This window comes from Mesoplodon densirostris, chromosome 4 (genome assembly GCF_025265405.1).
Source record: "Mesoplodon densirostris isolate mMesDen1 chromosome 4, mMesDen1 primary haplotype, whole genome shotgun sequence".
NCBI classification, from domain to species: Eukaryota; Metazoa; Chordata; class Mammalia; order Artiodactyla; family Ziphiidae; genus Mesoplodon; species Mesoplodon densirostris.
This window is the reverse complement of record NC_082664.1, coordinates 27865275-27884191: the sequence shown is the minus strand read 5'-3', so window position 1 is coordinate 27884191 and position 18917 is coordinate 27865275. Positions and strand designations below refer to the sequence as shown.

Below are 18917 nucleotides of genomic sequence, written 5' to 3'. Positions count from 1 at the left end.
CCATAAAAATTTAACTAGTGGAGCAATTTTTATCCCCTCGTATTAACTGAGGGCTCCTTTGCCTTGGAAATCTATACCCACTGATAATCCCAAATGCACCTGTGATTTCAGAGTGCATATATATATATATATACATATATATATATGTATTATTTTGGCAATAGATTTACTTCTTAATCACGTTTGTAGTTTAAATTAATATGGAAGTTAACCCTGAAATTAACCCCAGACCATTTCAAAGCACTGCATTTTACAGATCTTGAACTACCCTAAAATAAATGCTGAAAATGTGAACTGCATAAAAAATAAAAGCTGATAGTTTTAATTTAATTTTATCTCCATTAAAGATATCACAAGTGATTTACTGAGCTTTTAAAAGTGAAAAGGCGTATGCTCTCTTATGGGCACATGCCACTTACAGATGCAGGTTGTTAGAATGAAAAATTATGCTTTTGCCAGATGCTAGTTTATGGCTGGATCCCAACCCAGGAATAAAATTTTGTGGGTTTCACTTTAATGATAACCTCTATGAACACATGTCTTTGTGCAGAAACATCTCATATCTTTTGCAGTATGTAGCTGCATACCAGACTTTGTCACATTCCACATTCTGGGGAGAATAAATTTCAAACCATCTTTACTGTGGATCTGAATTTGTTCATTCACAAGATGTACTGAACACTCACTATGTGCCCTGCACTGTGTTGTGTGTTTACTGAAAGTAGTGGGTAAAGAGAGCAGATGTAGTCTCTGCCTTCATGAAAATAGTAGCCTGGGGGCAAGGGAGACATGAGAGAAGTGAACCCAAATAACTATATAATAATAATTTGGGATAAGTGCTTGAGAGAGAATTTAGAAAGGGTGTTTAATTTGGTTTGCAAGAGGTCTGAGAAGGCCTCACTGAGGAACTGACATTTAGCCTGAGCTGCAAAGAAAGGTGAGGACTTTTGCCTGTTCATGCGCACACAGGTCACCTCTGCACACGTATGTTATTATGTGCCTGTGGAAACACAGCTGGAAGGTTGGAAGGATCCTCACATACCATGTGCTTAGCTCAGGGTGAGGAGGGGTAGGGGTTTTATAGGGAGGATTCTAAGTGTGCATCATTCCCAGTTCAGAGAGGCTGTCTCCTGCTCCAGTCACACTCTTGGTAAGTGGCACAGCTGGGATTTGAACCCACATCTCTGACTCAGAGCACATGCTCTTTCTCTCACACTACAAAGCCTCTCAGAAAAGAGGAGCTTTCTCCCCCACTTCAATTCCCAGCACGTCATCAAGGGCATCTCGGCAGGTGGTTGGAATTTCATCTTTCTTCTTCAGTTTGGGCTGAGACAAGGGGTCTTTCTCTTTCCCAGAGGAACTCCCTGGACCAGAAGACCTGAGCTATCACTTCCCCCTCTGAGGCTGTGTCTGTCTGCGCGGTGGCTCAGACGGTTGGGTGGCTTGAACAGGACAGTTGTAACCAAAGCCGAGGAGTTCCTTCGGATGTTGAGAGGTTTCTTTAGTGCCTTTCTTCCCAGCTAGAAGCCTGTGGAGATAATTCCATCACCAGCTGGGGGAAGGAGTGATAAGGCTGGAGGCTGAGGATAAGTGGACCCGCCCGGGGGTGGAGAGCAGGTGGGGGTGGGGTGCCTGCCAGGTGTCACCTGTAGGGGAGGGGAGATACATGGCATTCTAAGCCCCAGAGAACAGCTTCTGACCTCTATTCTTTTTTTCTTTGTAACTGACATTTGAAAAGACAATTCAAGTATAATTTACATATGATCAAATGAGCAGATCGGCAAGCTCAGCTCCACGGATTATGACAATGTGTACGCCTAGGAAACTGATATGATATAGAACATTTCCACCATTCCAGAAAGTTCTCTTATTCCCCTGCCCCCACCCCACCATAGAAAACTGATGTTCTGACTTCTATCACCATTGGTTAGTTTTGTCTGGTCTTGGATTTCAGTTACATGGAATCACACACTGTGGAATCTTTCATGTCTGACCACTATCACTCACCTAACACTTATGCGATTCACTCAATTTGTTGCATGTATCAGCAGTTTCTGCCTTTTTATCGCTGAACAGAATTCCATTGTACGGGTATACCATAATTTGTTTATCCCGTTTTAGTTGGCAAACATTTGGGTTGTTTTTGGTTTGGGGTGTTTATGAACAAAGTGCTATGCATATCTGTGTCAAAATCTTTTTAGAGATATGTGTTTTCATTTCTTTTGGGAAAATATCTGGGTGCGGAAGTGCTGGGTCAGAGGGAAGTTGTACTTTATGTACCTTTACTCTGGCTTCTAGTGGAAAGAGAAGCAGTGGGGAGATGGAATCTCACCCACTCATGGCTTTGTTGTCTTTTCTGATAAACTTCAGTACCTGCAGCGTATTTATGTCCCGTCCCCACTCGGTGATGCTGACCAGACAGCCCTAAACAAATGCTGGTGGACATTGCTCAGCTGGTTGCTGTGGAGTAGAAGGGCTGGTTCTCACCCTAAAATCGTCCTTCCTTGGCTTCATTTCCTGTCCATTCTTAGTTCTCTAACTCCAACGGTTAGGTCCGTCTCCACGTGTCCACTTCTCTTGCTGCAGGCAGGGGATGTTGTATAATTGGCAAGCTTTGGAGTCAGGCAGATTTGGTCTGTCTCCTGGCTCTGCCACGTATTAGTTGAGTGAAAAGAGCAATTACCTGATGTCTCTGAGCCTTGGTTTCCTAGAAACTGTTGAAAACAACTATCTTGAGGAGTAGTTATAGGAATTACATCAAGGCTGCCAAGTATGACCATGCAGGTTGCTCAAGCCCAAAGGGACCAGTGCATGCTCTGCGGCCGAGTCCTGTGTCTCCGTGTCACCATGGAGGAAGGGGCATCTTTGGTAATTTGTCTGACAGAGGGAGAAACTTTTCAAGTTTTCCTGCCCAGAGGTGGTGTCTTGTAATTCATACATTGACGGCTGTAGTCAAACCACACGGTGAACAATATTCCACATTCAGAAGGTGCTAAATAAATGGTAGCTATTATAATGCAAATTGTGTCAGGCAGGATTCTTGGTTGCAAGCAACAGAATTGGCTCTGGCTCTCTTATGGGTAAAAGGAAATTTTCTAAAGGGATATCAGGGGCTCACAAACTTGTTAGGAGACAGGAGAGCCAGGCTTGGGAATGTCAGGAACCAAGGGCAGGGGACTGTTTTTAAGGACTGTGCAGCCAGTTCCTGCTCAGGTGGCCTTGGCTGTTGTTCCTGGCTGGTCCGTGCCCTGCAGTAACTGCTGAGATAAATATGGCCTCCAACTGTCCCACATCCTTGAATCACTCCAGGGAGAGAGTGTCCAATTGGTCCATTTGAACGCATTTTCTTGCCCACCTTTGGGGATGGGCCAAAAGAGTCAGGATTGAGCTTCCTTAATGATAGGCAGGCCCTCCCTACCCCCAAGATGTCACCACATGGACAATTCCCCATTATGATGATGCCTCTTTCCCGAGAAGGCATCTAGTGGGGATTTCCCATATGGGGGTGGTAACAGGAAGGGGGATTCTATGCTGGACAGCCAACGAAATGATGAATCCCATATTTAGGTCAGTTCTGAGGAATGGAAGATGTTCACATTTATTGCCAGGAGTCCTCATCACTTGGTAAACCAAGCCTTAAAAATGCAGGAGCCTGTTAAGCCACATCTTCTCTTAAATTAATGGAGGGACAAAGACCCTCAGACAGAACAGGGCACAATGCCTCAGTCTTTTCCACTTTGGTATTTGGAGAAACACTTATTCATTGTTGTTTTAAAAATGCAGAATCACCTGAAGAGATTCGATTTTAGTTCTGGCAGAGCTGCCTGCCAACTTCCAGAGGATTTATTCCTCACATTAATGACTGTTAGCATAGCAGAGTGAGATGTGCCTGAGAAACTGTGAAAAAGGTAACAAACATGGTGGTGATCAAGGCTGATGGGAGGATGCTCTTGGGGAGAGTTGAGGTTTTGATTTATATCAAAACCTTTGATATAAACCACATCAAAACCTTTTGATTTGGTTTAGCTTTAGTATCAAGGAGACACAAACACTGCCATTGCAAGCCACATTGTCACCTGACACTAACCATGGGGGTAGATTCCAGAAGGACTCAAGACTAAGTTTTTGGAGGGATACAGACGCCAAGAAGAATGCATTATACATTCTATGGTGGGGTGACAATCTGGTAGGGTTGGGGATAAGTGTAGGGTGAACAGTGGGTTCTCAGTTCCTAAAGAAAGAATGTCAGCCTTGTAGGGCAGGAGAAGGAAGATGCTAATATTAGTTGGGCATCATTCCTGGCACTTGACCTCTGTCAACTCGTTTAACCCTCACCACAACTGAGTGTGGTAGGTATTATTATTCCCATTTACATATGAAGAAACTGAGGCTCAGAGGGGCCATCTAAACTGCAGTATGGTGTTATTCAGATGGACTCATGTATGGCTAGAAGTCTTTTTGTTTTTTGTTTTGTTTGTTTGTTTGTTTGCGGTACACAGGCCTCTCACTGTTGTGGCCTCTCCCGTTGCGGGACACAGGCTCCGGACACACAGGCCCAGCAGCCATGGCTCACGGGCCCAGCCGCTCCACGGCATGTGGGATCTTCCTGGACCGGGGCACGAACCCGCGTCCCCTGCATCAGCAGGCGGACTCTCAACCACTGCGCCACCAGGGAAGCCCTGGCTAGAAGTTTTAAAGGAAGTCCTAGAACACTGTCACACATTTTAGATCTGGAATCAGTGGGAGGGAAGGATATTCAAAACTGCCACATCAGCCAAACGATAAGAGGCCCTTGTCACCTCTGCGTTTTGATGACTCTTCATGGTCTTTAACATGTCCTAGCTGCCCTCAGCTCTCAGGTTCTCAAGGCAGATCTTTCCTGATGGCACGAGAGGGCACGGAGCCTCCTCCTGCCACAGTGTGGATGCTCCTATGCAGAGGGTCCAGCTGCTGCTTGTCAAGGAAAGGAGAAGAGGGAGGAGGGAGGACAGGTGAGCGCTGCTAGGTCCTCAAGCCACGAGGCCCCTTTCTCTATGCAAACAGCCCCGGCAGAGCCACAGAGAGGCTGGGGTTCGTTGGTGGCCCAGGCTGAACTCCTGTCACCTTGGAGTGGGTCTGTGAGCAGAGGGGGTTGATCCCTTCACCCCTACTTCCCATGTTTTGTGTGTTCTGAAGAGCCACCCTATCCCAAGGCTAGGACACCCCCAAATAACCAGAGCACGACCGTGATTATTTGGCTAGTAACCACCTCCTCTACTGAACTTCCTCAAGCCTGCCTCACTGAAGGTATCCAAACACCTCACCCATTCCTCATCCCACAAATATTTACGAAGCACCTGCTATGTGCCAGGTACCATGTGGTCCCCATGGGTTTGGCAAGGAGTCCCTGCCCTCAGGAGTCTTACAGTATAGTGGGGAAGACAAACCATTCTCTTCCATAGCTCCCCCACCCCCAAAGCATCCCTGCTATTTTCTCTCACCCACCTCTCACCCCAGGGCCTACAGTCCCTGGGTCCTCCCCACAGCCAGACAACACGATGACAAATGCTGGGCTGCTCATCAAAGACTCCATTGAGAGCTGGTCACCGTGTGCAGAAAGCAGCAGTGTTAGTCCTGAACCTGACCCGGGGAGCACTGCCTATTGTCAGCGTTGTTTTGACAGCCCTTGACAGCAGGTGTCTGTCAGCCCTCCATTCCTCCCTCCCCCATCCCACCCCCAACACATACACACACAGCCTCCAAGTGTCACTTCAGTTTGGAAAGCATGGAAGGAGCAAGGTGGAGAGAAGATCCAGGTGTCATGCGGCCTGTTGACCAGCGATGGGGGGCAGGTGTGGTCAGAGGACACATGGAGCTGTGCTGAAACACCCCACGAGTGTGATGCAGCCCCTGCCCTCGAGGATGAAGGGAGTGGGGGTCACGGGTCCCTCAGCTGCAACACTTCTCTCTGCCTATGCCTTTGAAGAGGGCTGTTTTCTTCCGAGGACCCACCATCAGAGTATGCCTTCTCAGTGTCTCACCCAGTGGAAAGAATTGCTCCGGCTGTAGGGTCTGGGTGATGAGAGGAAGGGAATGTCCTGGTTAAGGGTGGTGTGGGCTGCCAGAGATTGATTTCAAGGGAAGAGAAACAGAGTGAGTATAGGGTAGTGAGTTAAAGCTTTGGGGTCAGATGCACTTGGAACTCAAATCCCAAATATGATCCAGCAATTCCATTCCTAGGTGTCTACCCAAGAGAAATGAAAACACCTGTCCACACAAAACATGTATGCAAATGTCCATAGCAGCATTATTCGTAATAGCCAAAAAGTGGAAACAATCCAAATGTCCATCAACTGAAGAATGGATAAATAGAATCTGATGTATCTATACAGTGGACTACAATTCAGCGATACACAGGAGTAGAGTGTTGACACATGCTACAACATGGATGAACCTGAAAGCTTTAGCTACACGAAAGAAGCCAGATGCAAAAGCTCCTAAGTTGTATGATTTCATTTATAACAAAAGTCCAGAAAAGGCAAATATCTGGATACAGAAAGAAGATGAGTGGTTGCCTGGGGCTGGAGACAGGGGGTGGGGTGTGAACAGGGAGTAACTGCAAATGGGGACAAAGGTGATCTTTTTAAGGAGGTGGAAATGTTCTAAAACTAAGTAGTGAGGGTTGCACAGCTTTGTAAACTTACTAGAAGTCCCTTGGAGTACTTTTAGAACTGTTATTTGGGGAACTCTTTGGCCCTGTTTGATGGATCCCCTTAGTCTGCTATTTTTCAGAGGCTCCAAAGCTGTCCTCCTCTTCAGGCCTGAGTACTGGTTAGCAACTTCATTTTCATAAGAGAATGTTAAACCCACCTCCCACCTGGCTCATTTTCAAAGCATATGTTTCAGCATTTCACTGGAAACACAATATCTGCATTATAAATTCTTGATAAGGAATATAACTTTAAAGATTTAACTCTTATAAAAAAATTGATTTCAGGGGCTTCCCTGGTGGCGCAGTGTTTAAGAATCTGCCTGCCAATGCAGGGGACACGGGTTCGAGCCCTGGTCTAGGAAGATCCCACATGCTGCAGAGCAACTAAGCCTGTGCGCCACAACTACTGAGCCTGCGCTCTAGAGCCGCAAGCCACACTACTGAGCCAGCATGTTGCAACTACTGAAGCCCGCGCACCTAGGGCCCATGCTCCGCAACAAGAGAAGCCATCGCAATGAGAAGCCTGCACACAGCAACAAAGAGTAGCCCCCGCTCGCCGCAACTAGAGAAAAGACCATGTGCAGCAACAAAGACCCAACACAGCCAAAAATAAAATAAATTAATTAAAAATATTTTTGATTTCAAAGTGTAATTCACATGGAGACTGTTTAGAGCACTTACAGTGTAATTGTTTCTCCAGATACTCCAGACTGCAACCCTGGGTCGAGCCAGAGCTACCCAAGAACCGTATGGTTACTTCAACTGCATGGCTTTGGCTCCCCTGTACAACCACCTGTTGGGAGTACGCCACTGGTTTTTACTGAAGTGTGCTATAAAAAGCCATTGTATTAGTCAGGATATTCCAGGCCATGATGCAACAACAAATAAACCCTGAATCCTCAGGGGTTTAACACAACAAAGGTTGACTTTTTGTTCACCTTGCAGTCTGATGTGGGTCAGGTGGTCCTCTCCCAAAGAGACTCAGGAATCTAAGCTGCTTCCACCTGACTCCTCAGCTGTCTCTGATTTCTTTTCTCTCATTCTTGAGGATGAAGCAGCTGAACGGAAGGGAACCAGTGAACAGAATTCATTGATACTTACATTCTCTTCCCTGAAAATTCAGCTACATGATCCCAAACTAAAAGGGGTTCTGGAAAATGTCATCTCCCTGAGTGCCCCTGAAGAGAAAACAGGCTGGTGAACCCACGGCCTTGTCTCTGCCACATTGGTTGTAGGAAAAACACAAGCTTATTTGTTATAAGAAGGCTGTTGAGATTAAGTACAGTGGATGGAAACACATGCATTTATTACCATTCCTTCCCCAAACCCAGCTAAAAGTATAGTAAATGGATTTTCGAAAGGCATGAACCCATGAGGATAAAGAGAACGAGAAGGAGATGACAGCAATTAAGATTTGGAAGTCGGAAAACGAATAAACAAGTGGGTACCGGCCACTTCCGGGAAAGCTGAAGCCTAAGTCAGGCTGGGGTGGAGGTAGGGTGAGGTGAGAGAGGAGCCCGGAGGCAGGCTAAGCCCAATCCCAGAAAGGCTTACCTGTCAGAGGTGCCAGATAGTTTTTGGAAAGTGAGGGGTTAGATAGTACCAAAAACAGAGGGACTGGTTTAAATTCGTAAAAGGAGCCTTTAGACCACCCCCTACCCTCCTCCACACGTGGACAACTGATATTTCTATCCCACTCCAGCAAAAGAAGAGAGGTTTATTTTCTAGAGAAACTGAGCCAGAAAGACCCTGGACTTGCGCTTATGGACACCCCTGAGGACAGGGATCCCCCGTAGACAACAGGAGCGTTAAGTGTAAGTCTGCACACTGAGGGTTAACCCCCCCTAGCCCTTCCCCATCCGGCTCCCAGAACTCAAGCAGTCAGATTTATGATATAACCCAACTGGAGAGTGGCAGAGTCCTCTCTGAGGAAACCCATGAAACCAAGAGAAAAGACCTACAGAAGCTTGCTATTTCTTTATGGCAAGGTGCCCTCCCCCAGACCTTAGTTGTGCTTTTGTCGAACAGCCCAGGAACACCATCTTAGGAACATTGTGAATGTTCTAATGAAGGAAACTTCCTCCTTTGCTTTGCCTCTAGGAAACTTAACTCCACATCTTCTGTCCAGCCCAAGAAGTTGTGTGGAATGTTCTGGTATATATTTCTGGGCACTAAATTTATACCTGACTTTATGATGCCACCTTATTTTAATTTCAGTCTGATTGCCATCCATTGATCCACTCACTCACTCGTTCAACAAACATAAGTGGACTGAATGCACTTTGTGTGCCAGACAGTAGGCTCAGTGTTGGGGCCCACGGACTTGCTCCCTTGGACTTTACACGCTGGCATCGTGTGCATTTTGGTAGGTATTCTCAAATTTATTCTGGAAGTATATACAAGTGTACGATTGATATAAATGGATACATATGCCAAGAATAGAGCTGATTATCCCACTGTGATGCTGGAGAATTTGCTTCATTGCAGGGGCTAAATTCCAGTGATGTCTCAGTACATCCACCACTATGGATGGTTGGGCATGGTGTAGGGGTGAGGGTTCTGGGAAATGTGTAACTTCTCCTGGAGGGACCCCATACCTCGAGGAATTTAAATAGGAGAGAGACAAAGGAATGAGCTTGTATTCTTACCTCTCAGGTATCTCTCTAAAGAGTCTTTGCTCTGAATTTATGCTCCTAGGTGCCTGAGTAACCCTGCAAGACAACAGTGTTACGGAAAGTCACCAGCCAGTTTCGGGAACGCCAGCTTGGGTCTGATTACTGCTTCTCTCAAAGGCTGATTATTGCTATGAATGGGGGTCTCACTGCCCAGATCCACCCCCTGCCCCACCACCCCTTGTTGGCTGAGTGAGGCTGGGGTGTGCGGAACACAGGTGACCTGCCTCTGGGATGTACGTGCTCCGTCCAGGTGGGTCTGAGGATCTGGCTCACCTCCAGGCAATGTAAGCAGGGCGGCCCCCCATGCATATACACACCACGCACAGGCTCACATGTGTGCACACCCTACAGGGAGGTTAATAGGGATCTACAGCCCTCGTTACCCTTTGCTTTCATAAATAAATATATTAAATAGGTAAGCCAAATTTATTTCTGGCAACAGCTTGCTGGCTACACCTCCCCCGCTTATTCCCAGTTCCCACTGTAACCCCAGCCTCTTCCACCCCATCCCCAGGCATGATTTTCTCTCTTAAAATTTTATTTTTAATTTGTCGTGATGAATGAGTGACACCCTGACAGCCGATTCGCGGAGATTAATAGAAACGACACAATATTTACGTCGGCGCTACGAACAATTATCCTGCCATCTATCTCTGAGATTATCTTCCTGATTGAAAACTACTCATCCATGTAATCGGAATTATTTGGAATTAGAAGGGAATTTATAGCCCCCCTGGAGCACACTCTCTCCCCTCGAATCAACCCCTCGGGCTTCATCATTCTCTTGTCCTTCCTCTGGGGCTTTGGCCTTCTCTTCTGTCTTGCTGATGAGCAGGGAAAACTCTCCTCTCTTCCAGGAGGGCGGCTTGTCAGGGCAGTGGGCATCTCTCTGGCCTGGCACGGTGACTGTGTGATGAGGAGTCTGGATGGAGTGGTTGGTGGGAGAGAACGTCCAAGTGATGTTGGAAGAATCAGGGGCCAGCAAGGGTGGCTTGTGAGCTCAAGATAGATGGACACAATCTGAAGAAAGAGGCTAATATGAGAGTGGAGAAGAAAGGTGACTTTGGGAAGCACGTGGAATCAGGTTGGACCAGCTGAGAAATCTAAAGGAGCAGGATAGGATCTAAGAATGATGCTGAGATGGGTGGTGTGCACGGCCAAGGAGGCTGAGTCAGGTGGTCTGGAGCAGGACCCTATTAAGAGCCACATTTGGGTTGCAGGGGTTGGAGAGGGGAGGCTGCATAACAGCTTGTGCAGATCTGGGGAGGCCATGGAGTGGGATTCAAAGTATGAAAGAATGCGGCTTCCCTGGTGGCGCAGTGGTTGAGAGTCCGCCTGCTGATGCAGGGGACGTGGGTTCATGCCCCGGTCCGGGAAGATCCCACATGCCGCGGAGCAGCTGGGCCCATGAACCATGGCCGCTGGGCCTGCGCATCCGGAGCCTGTGCTCCACAATGGGAGAGGCCACAACAGTGAGAGGCCCGTGTACCGCAAAAAAAAAAAAAAAAAAAAAAAAAAAAAGTATGAAAGAATGGTGATGCTATGAGTATGTTCTTTGTTCTCTGCCTGGTCCCTGTCTGCTAGCCCAGTGGATACTGAATCAGACAGACCTTGATTCTGACTCCTCACTCTGCCACTTTGGAGCTGTGTGGCCCCAGGCAAGTTTCTGAACCTCTCTGAGCTTCAATTTTCAATCTCTAAATCCCCAATTTACAATCCTCCCTGTAGGAGTGTACACAATCTGTACATTGAGGGTAGTAATAGTACCTACTTCACAGGGGTGTTATGAAGATTAAATGAGATAATGCATGCAGGGTGCTTTGCACAGTTCCTTGTATGTAGGAAAGGCCCAATATATGCAGGTGCCACAGAGGAGATAAACCTTTGTCTCCCTTTAGGAGACAAAGACCTGGGCTCCGGGATTGGCCCTGTTTGCCAAGTTCCGTTCCCCCCCCCTTGGCATCCTCATCCTGCTAACACGTCGACCTGCAGCCCCCTCCTCCCCTCCCCCCTGTAGTACTGGACTGGCACCTGCAGCTGCAGAAAGCAGGCAGGTGCTTGGTTTGACGGGTGCATGCTAGGATTTCAGAACCACTTTCTGGTATTTCTCCTGTCCTCTAATCCTTCTAACTGCTAATGTGTATTGGACACATATTAGCATATTCTAAGTACTTTACCTGCATTTCATCAATAGAATATCACCATAAACGATGTGCTATTAATTAGTAACATTCTCATTTTACAGATAAGGAAACTGAGGACCTGGGAGGTTAGATAATTTGCCAAAGTCACATGGCTAATGTGGTGGGCAGCCTCTAAGATGCCCTCACTGGTCTCTACCTCTGGCATTCACACCCATGTGTCATCCTCTGCCCTTGGGGCAGGCTGGACCTAGTGGCTTGCTTCTAGTGAACAGAGTATGACAAAAGTGATGGGATGACACTTTAGAGATTAGGTTCCAGGAGACTGGGACAACTGTCTTCCCCAGTCTCTCTCTTCCTAGCATTTCTCAGGTCACTTGCTCTGGAGAAGCAAGCTGCCGGGTGGTGAGCTCCTGTATGGAGAAGCTTCAGGGAGCTGAGGGCAGCCTCTGATCAACAGCCCATGAGGAACCAAAACCTGCCAACAACGCTGGGAGTGAGTTTGAAGGTGAATCATTCTCCAGTGGGACCTTAAGGTGACTGCAACACCTGGTTGGACACATCTTGATTGTGCCTTGTGGGAGACGCTGAGTCAGAGGACCCAGACCCTGACTCACAAAACAAATCAGCTGCTGAGTCTGAGGAGAATTTGTTACACAGCAGTAGATAACCCATACAACTTGTAATAGACAAGCCAGGATTCGGACCTAGGCTGCTGGACTCTAGAGCCTGTGCTCTTGACCACTTCACTCCCTGGCACCTGAGGAGCACTTTAGGGCTGAGCCACTCAGTTCTTCAGTCCTGTCTGAGACGGGCAAGCGAGCTCAGATGGCTTCTCATGTTGTCACAGATTCAGACTGAGCTTAAAATAATGTCCTGGTCATAAGTGACTCGCAGACACCACCTGAACAATGTTTCTTCTTCCTTGGGGCTAATTTAGCCCTGTCAAGGGAAAGAGGAGAAATACATATCCTTTAGGTCTAGAGGAGCTTTACTCCTTAGGTGGCTGGTAGGAGAGGAAAGAGCTGTGGCCTTTGTAAAAAAAAAAAAAAAAGGGGGGGGGGGTGTCAGGGGGCCCTGGACAGGTGAGAAGAATCTCTGATAGGGTCCTCAAGAATGCTTCCAAGCCAAGGAGGCCTCCTGTGGTAAATAACAAGAGTTCAAAGGCTGGCAGGACTTGTCTTCAACAGGAAAACAATCCGGCTTTTACCTCACTCGCATTGGAGCCCAAGCTCATTCGACAGAAATGAGCTCATCACCACCGTATCTTCCCTTCATGGACTCCCATCCACACCCAAGCCCCCCTCCCACTGCCTGTGTCCAGCGTGTGTCCTAGAGACATAACAGGACTGAGCAGCAGAGACCAGGGAGGAAACATATGTGAAATGATGTGTACGGTTACCCTTTCTTAGGAACCACTTCGGATGCAAATAGACGATTCTGCAGAGGACCAGGGCAGGGCCCAGAGACAGAAGCTGAGCCTTATTTAAAAATGAGAGTAGATGTCTGTATTTGTTTGGCAGTGTGGATTGCGGGGGCGGGGGGCACTGCAGTGAGGTGCGTGCTAGTCTGGTGGGGCCTGGGGGCAGGACAGACGGGTCCATTGGAGTCTCAGCCACCCCGAGCTGAGGGGCGTGACCCCTCCTATCCTTGGGCAGCAGCCGGTGCTGGAGGAAAATCAACCCAAAGCAAGTCCTCAGAGAGCAAGCAGCCTCTTCATGAGAGGGGCCAGCGGGGGCAGGCGGGAGAGTCATCAGGGTAACCAGCCTTAATAAAGGTAGAAGATGAAATGGGAGAGGGCTGGCTGGAGCAGGGGGAGTCGGAGGGAAGGAAATGGTTGCTGGAGAAACAGATGCAATTGAACAAGACTCGTGGAGATGGATTTCCCTGCCTTGGTCCAAACTCAAATCCCTGTGCTCAGATTAATTAGCAAGGAAATATTTTCCTGTCTGCAGAAACAGGCTGCTGGATTGCCAGTGGGACATGAGGGTGGGCAGTCTATCAACTAACTACTAATTAGGTTACTTCCCACTGCTGTTGACAGGTTCCTGGGCCAAAATAAAGGAGGGGGGAGGAGGGTATAGGAACAGAGACAGAGAGAGAGGTGCAGGCCAGGATCCTCTCTGCTCATTGTGCAAAACTGTTGGCTGGAATTAGGAAGGAGACCTGGGTCCAAATTCCAAAGGGGAGATGACAGAAGACAGCCATGTTCTGATTAGCGGACAGCCCTTGGCGGAGAGCTACCCTTGTGCTTGTATTGCCTGGCTTTCTACAAAAGCTCTGAAAACATGCACAGTAGGGAAGCCCTGGGTGGGAATTTGAATGATGATAATAATGACAATGAGTGCTTTTTGAAGTATCGGTAGCACTTCATTCGTTCATTTATTCAACAAGTATGAGATAGGGGTGTGGGGGGTGCACAGAGAATGGGAGATTAACATTCATTTGCCTCATTGTTTCTCATAACTAGGGAGAAGGTATTTTAGCCCCTTTTTATACATAAGGAAATTGGGGCTCAGAGAGGTTAAATAACTTGCCCATAGTCACACAGCAAGTAAGAAGTAGTGAAACTGAATTTTGCACCCAAGGTGGTCCTGATTCCAGCCCTGCCTACCCTTAATCACTGCTCAGTGGATAATGCACAGTCAACAAATATATTGTCTTCTTTTGTCTGCCTGAGTTCCCCAATTCTACCCTAAAGTTCTCAAGGCATATTCTTCACTATGTCACATGCAGGAACTTTAAATATCCTGCAGGAGGCGCACCCCCATATTTCCCAAGGTCTGAGGCCATCATTTAGTTCCCGATGTTAGAGAACCAAATAGGGAGGTTGGCCAGCCCATTGCACTGGCAGCGCCATCATGTCATCTACGTTGTGCACGTGTGGAGTTTGCCTATTTGCTTACAATCTCTCACTGCAGATGGGGCAGTGAGTGAATCAGCTGTGGTGCGAAGTAGCTCATGGCCCTCTCCTGGGCCGGTCCATCCTCCACCCTCCACCCTTTCCTTGTGAGCAGACTTGGACCACACGATATCCCTCTGCTCTCTGGGTGAACCTCCTGCCTGGTGAGTCCTGTTCTGCCCTGTTGTTTCTTTCTTTCTTTCCTGGAAGCTCCTCCTGCTATTAAAGTAGCTCTTTGTAGCCTGTGCACTAGAGAGCAAGTTTCTTGAGGCCAAAGATTATGTCACGTTCACCTTTGGGTTCCCTGAACTTAATATTGTACCAGGGACCTTGTGATGAGTGTTCCATGAATGTTTGCTGAATGAGGGAGTAAATGCCTGAAGGACTCTGTTTGGCTCACGTCTGGCCTGCCTCTAAATGTTTCCCTAATTTTTACTATTGCACCAGACACCAGTACTGGGGTGTCTAAGTATTCTCTGCTAACTAAGTAGGGCACAAAGATGACAGTGCCCCCAAGATGCCATTTTACCCTGTGTGCATGCAAGTCCCCTCTTAACATTGAAAGAGTGGGGACTTCGTACAGAGGAGTTGCTACTGCTATGGACGGTGACTGGAGTTCAGGTACTGCTGTTCTCCCTCTTAGGCCTTTGAAAGGCAGATCCAGACCTGAGGGCCTGGGCATGGGGAGGCTGACGGATGGGGTAGGGAGATACATCAGAGTGGCCGGGAATGAAATAGTGTCCAGGAAACCTGCTTCCTCGGAGCGAGCCCTGTGCGAGCAGAAGGAATCTATCCACAGAGGGGTCAGATAGCAGAGCAAGTGGGTTACCTAAAAATAGCGGTGCTGGTTTCCCACGCTTAGAGATGGGCCCTCTGTGATTCGTCTTGGCTGGTTTGTGCAAGTTTGCTTATTTATTGAGAGTTAGAGAAAAGGACCAAATCATTCACCTGCAGGTGGAAATCTGCAAGCCCTTCTGCAATGAGCAACTAGACAGGGCAGCTAGCTACGCAAGAGGCTCCTGAAACCCAGAGGCCTGGGGTTTGTTGGGGGGAGGCAGCCAGGCCTAGGAGCCCCCCTTCAGCTGCTTCCTGCCTTTATGGTACAGCTGATGGTGGGCAGAACCTCACTCCAGCCACGGGAGACTTCTGTGGAAGAGGCATGTTTATACACACAAGTGCCCATAGATCTGTACGAATGTGTATCTCTCTGAGGGAGTTAATGAGCTACTGTGCATAAATCACCTAGCCCAGCACCAGGCACCCAGAGTAGGTGCTTAATAAATGTTAACTAAGGAGTCAATTAGGTGGGAGTGAAATCAGGACAGGAGGAGGCAGGAAGCGAGAGATATAATATAAACTAGCCATAGTGTTTTTTTTTTGTTTTGTTTTTTTTTTTTTTTTTTTGCGGTATGCGGGCCTCTCACTGCTGTGGCCTCCCCCGTTGCGGGGACGCGCAGGCTCCGGACGCGCAGGCTCAGCGGCCATGGCTCACGGGCCCAGCCGCTCCGCGGCATATGGGATCCTCCCAGACCGGGGCACGAACCCGCATCCCCTGCATCGGCAGGCGGACTCTCAACCACTTGCGCCACCAGGGAGGCCCAGCCATAGTGTTTTTGAAGACAAGGGATGGATGTTTGGAGTCAGGAAGCCATAGGCTCAGATCCTAACTCTGCTGTTTGCTAACACTGTAACCTCAGGCAAGTTACTTCACCTCTCAGAATCACAGTCCTTATCTATAAATTTTTAAAAATGGGGATAATAATACCTATCTCATAAGATTGTTGGGATTATTAAGTGAAATTATAGAGAGAGAGTACCTGGACAAGGCTGAGTTCAGTAAATCAGAGCTATTTTTCTTTTTATTATCATTTGTTATGAATAGCATCAACAATGAGGACCCTCAGATTAGTAACAGTTAATATTACTTTAAAAAAGAACTCGGGGCTTCCCTGGTGGCGCAGTGGTTGGGAGTCTGCCTGCCGATGAAGGGGACACGGGTTCGTGCCCCAGTCCAGGAAGATCCCACATGCCGCGGAGCTGCTGGGCCCGTGAGCCATGGCCGCTGAGCCTGCGCATCCGGAGCCTGTGTTCCGCAACGGGAGAGGCCACAACAGTGAGAGGCCCGCGTACCTCAAAAAAAAAAAAAAAAAAGAAAGAAAAAGAAAAAAGAACTCAAATTAAAGATGCCAATATTCCCCAAATCGATCTATAGATTTAATGAAATCCCAATCAAAATACCAGTAGGCTTTTTTTAAAAACAACTGATTATCAATTTATTAAAAACATTGATTTAAGCCTCTGCAATGGTGACTTCAACTCAACTCCTGGCTCAGTACTGATGGAAGTGATGTGCTTGACAATCTCAGAAGGACAGTGCAGGTCAATGAGTCGCTTGTGGATCTTCATCTGGAAACGATCCCAAGTCTTAGAACCTTCACCACAAGGAGTTTTCCTTGTAGTTATTCTCAGAGTCTTGGTAGGCCTCGGAACCGGTCCTTTCATTTTGAGATTCTTTTCCTTCGCACTTCTGATCAGGTCAGCACATACCTTCTCCAAAGACTGCATGCTGCGGCTGGTGAGGGTGATTCTAATGCTGTGAATCGCCACCTTGGGCTCCACGGGAGTCTTTCCGGTATCTTTAAAAGCCATGGCTGTGGCGCGGCTTCCTGACCGACTTGTTCCTGAGCCAGAGCGAACAGCGGTGAGTCACGAGCAGGAGCGGGTGGCCCGAGGCTCCGCTGCAGGGACCGCGTCTTCCTCCAAGAGCCAGGAGGCTTTTTAAAAATAGAAATTGACACACATATTCTAAAATTTATATGGAAATGCAAAGGCCTCATAATAAACCAAAACATTTTTTAAAAGAAAAATGTTGGAAGAGCTATACTACCAGATTTTAAGACTTAAAAGCTACAGCAGTAAATATTGGCATAAGGATAGGCGTATTGATGAATGAAACAGAATGGCGAGTACAAATGTAGACCCACAGATATTTTTAGTTGCTTTTCTACATAGGTGCCAACGTTTTCAATGTGGAAAGGAAAATATTTTCAACAGATGGTGCTGGAATGGTTGGATATCCATTTGGAAAAAACAAAACAAAACAAAAACCTCAATTCTTCTTACCTCACACCACATACAGAAATTTATTCAAAATGGACTATAGATTTGTGATGGCTAATTTTACGTGTCAACTTGGCTGAGCCATAGGATGCCCAGATATTTGGTCAAGCAGTATTCTGCATGTTTCTATGAGGATGTTTTTGGATGCGATTAACATTTAAATCAACAGATTGAGTGAAGTAGATTACCCTCCCTAATGTTGGTGGGCCTCATCCAATCAGTTGAAGGCCTGAACAGAACAAAAAAGCTGACTCTGTCTTGCGTAAGAAAGGATTCCTCCTGCTTTCCTGCCTTTGAGCTGGGACAATGACTTTTTCCTGCCTTCAGACTTGAAATGAAACATCAGCTCTCCCTGGGTCTCTAGCTTGCCAACTCTGCAGATCTTAGGACTTGTCAGCTTCCATAATCCCATGAGCCAATTCCTTGTAATAAATCTCTTTCCATAAATATATAGATATATATCCTACAGGTTCAGTTTCTCTGGAGAACCCTAATACAGACAAAAACTTTTGTTCATTGAAAGACACAGTGGTAGACTGAATATTGGCCTCCCCAAAATGTCCATGTCCTAATCTCAGAACCTGTGAATATGTTACCTTACATGGTAATAGAGACTTTACAGATGTGATTAAATTATGAATCTTAAGATAGGGATATGTTCCTGGGCTATCCAGTGGGCCTAATATAATCACAAAGACCCTTTTAAGAGGGAGGCAGGAGGGTCAGAGACAGAGAGGAGATGTGATGATGAAAGCAGAGGTTGCAATGATGCAGGGCCACCAGCCAAATAGTGTATGCAGCCTCTAGAAACTAGAAAAGACAAGTAAATCAATTCTCCTCTCGAACCTCCAAGAAGAATACTGCCCTGCCAACACCTTGATTTTAGCCATCAAAGGAGGTGAAATTGACCTCCAGAACTAGAAAACAATAAATCTGTGTGCTTTTTAGCCACTAAGTTTGTGATAACTAGTTACAGCATCAATAGGAAACTAATACAGACACCACTGAGAAAACACACATGCACACAGACATAGGACTCGTACCAAGAATACATAAAGTCTTATAGTGCAATAATAAGACAACCCAATTTAAAAATCGGCAAAAGATTCAAACAGACAAAAGAAGACATATAAATGGCCAATAAGCATACAAAAAGATGCATAATATCACCAATTACCAGGAAAATACAAATTAAAACCACAAAATACTATCTCATGATCATTACAATGGCTAAAATTGAAAAGACTGCCAATGCCAAGTGCTAATGAGAAGGAGGACCAGCTGGAACTTGCATACTTTTCTGGTGGGAATGCAAAATGTTCAACCACTTTGGAAAATTGTTTGCTGGTTTCTTATAAAGTTAAACATAGATTTACTACATAACTGAG

At 46.9% G+C, this 18917-nt stretch overlaps 1 protein-coding gene across 1 annotated transcript; it reads right to left on the bottom strand.

Moving 5' to 3' along the window:
• Nucleotides 1-16677: 16677 nt before the first annotated feature.
• On the bottom strand, nucleotides 16678-17058 carry LOC132488028 (small ribosomal subunit protein uS10-like). Its single transcript, XM_060096037.1, has one exon. The coding sequence runs from the start codon at nucleotides 17056-17058 to the stop codon at nucleotides 16678-16680; it is 381 nt and encodes a 126-aa protein (XP_059952020.1).
• Between the last annotated feature and the right edge of the window lie 1859 nt (nucleotides 17059-18917).

Bases quoted from the DNA above. Each gene is read 5' to 3' on its own strand.
- LOC132488028 (XM_060096037.1), bottom strand. From the start codon at position 17,058: ATGGCTTTTAAAGATACCGGAAAGACTCCCGTGGAGCCCAAGGTGGCG.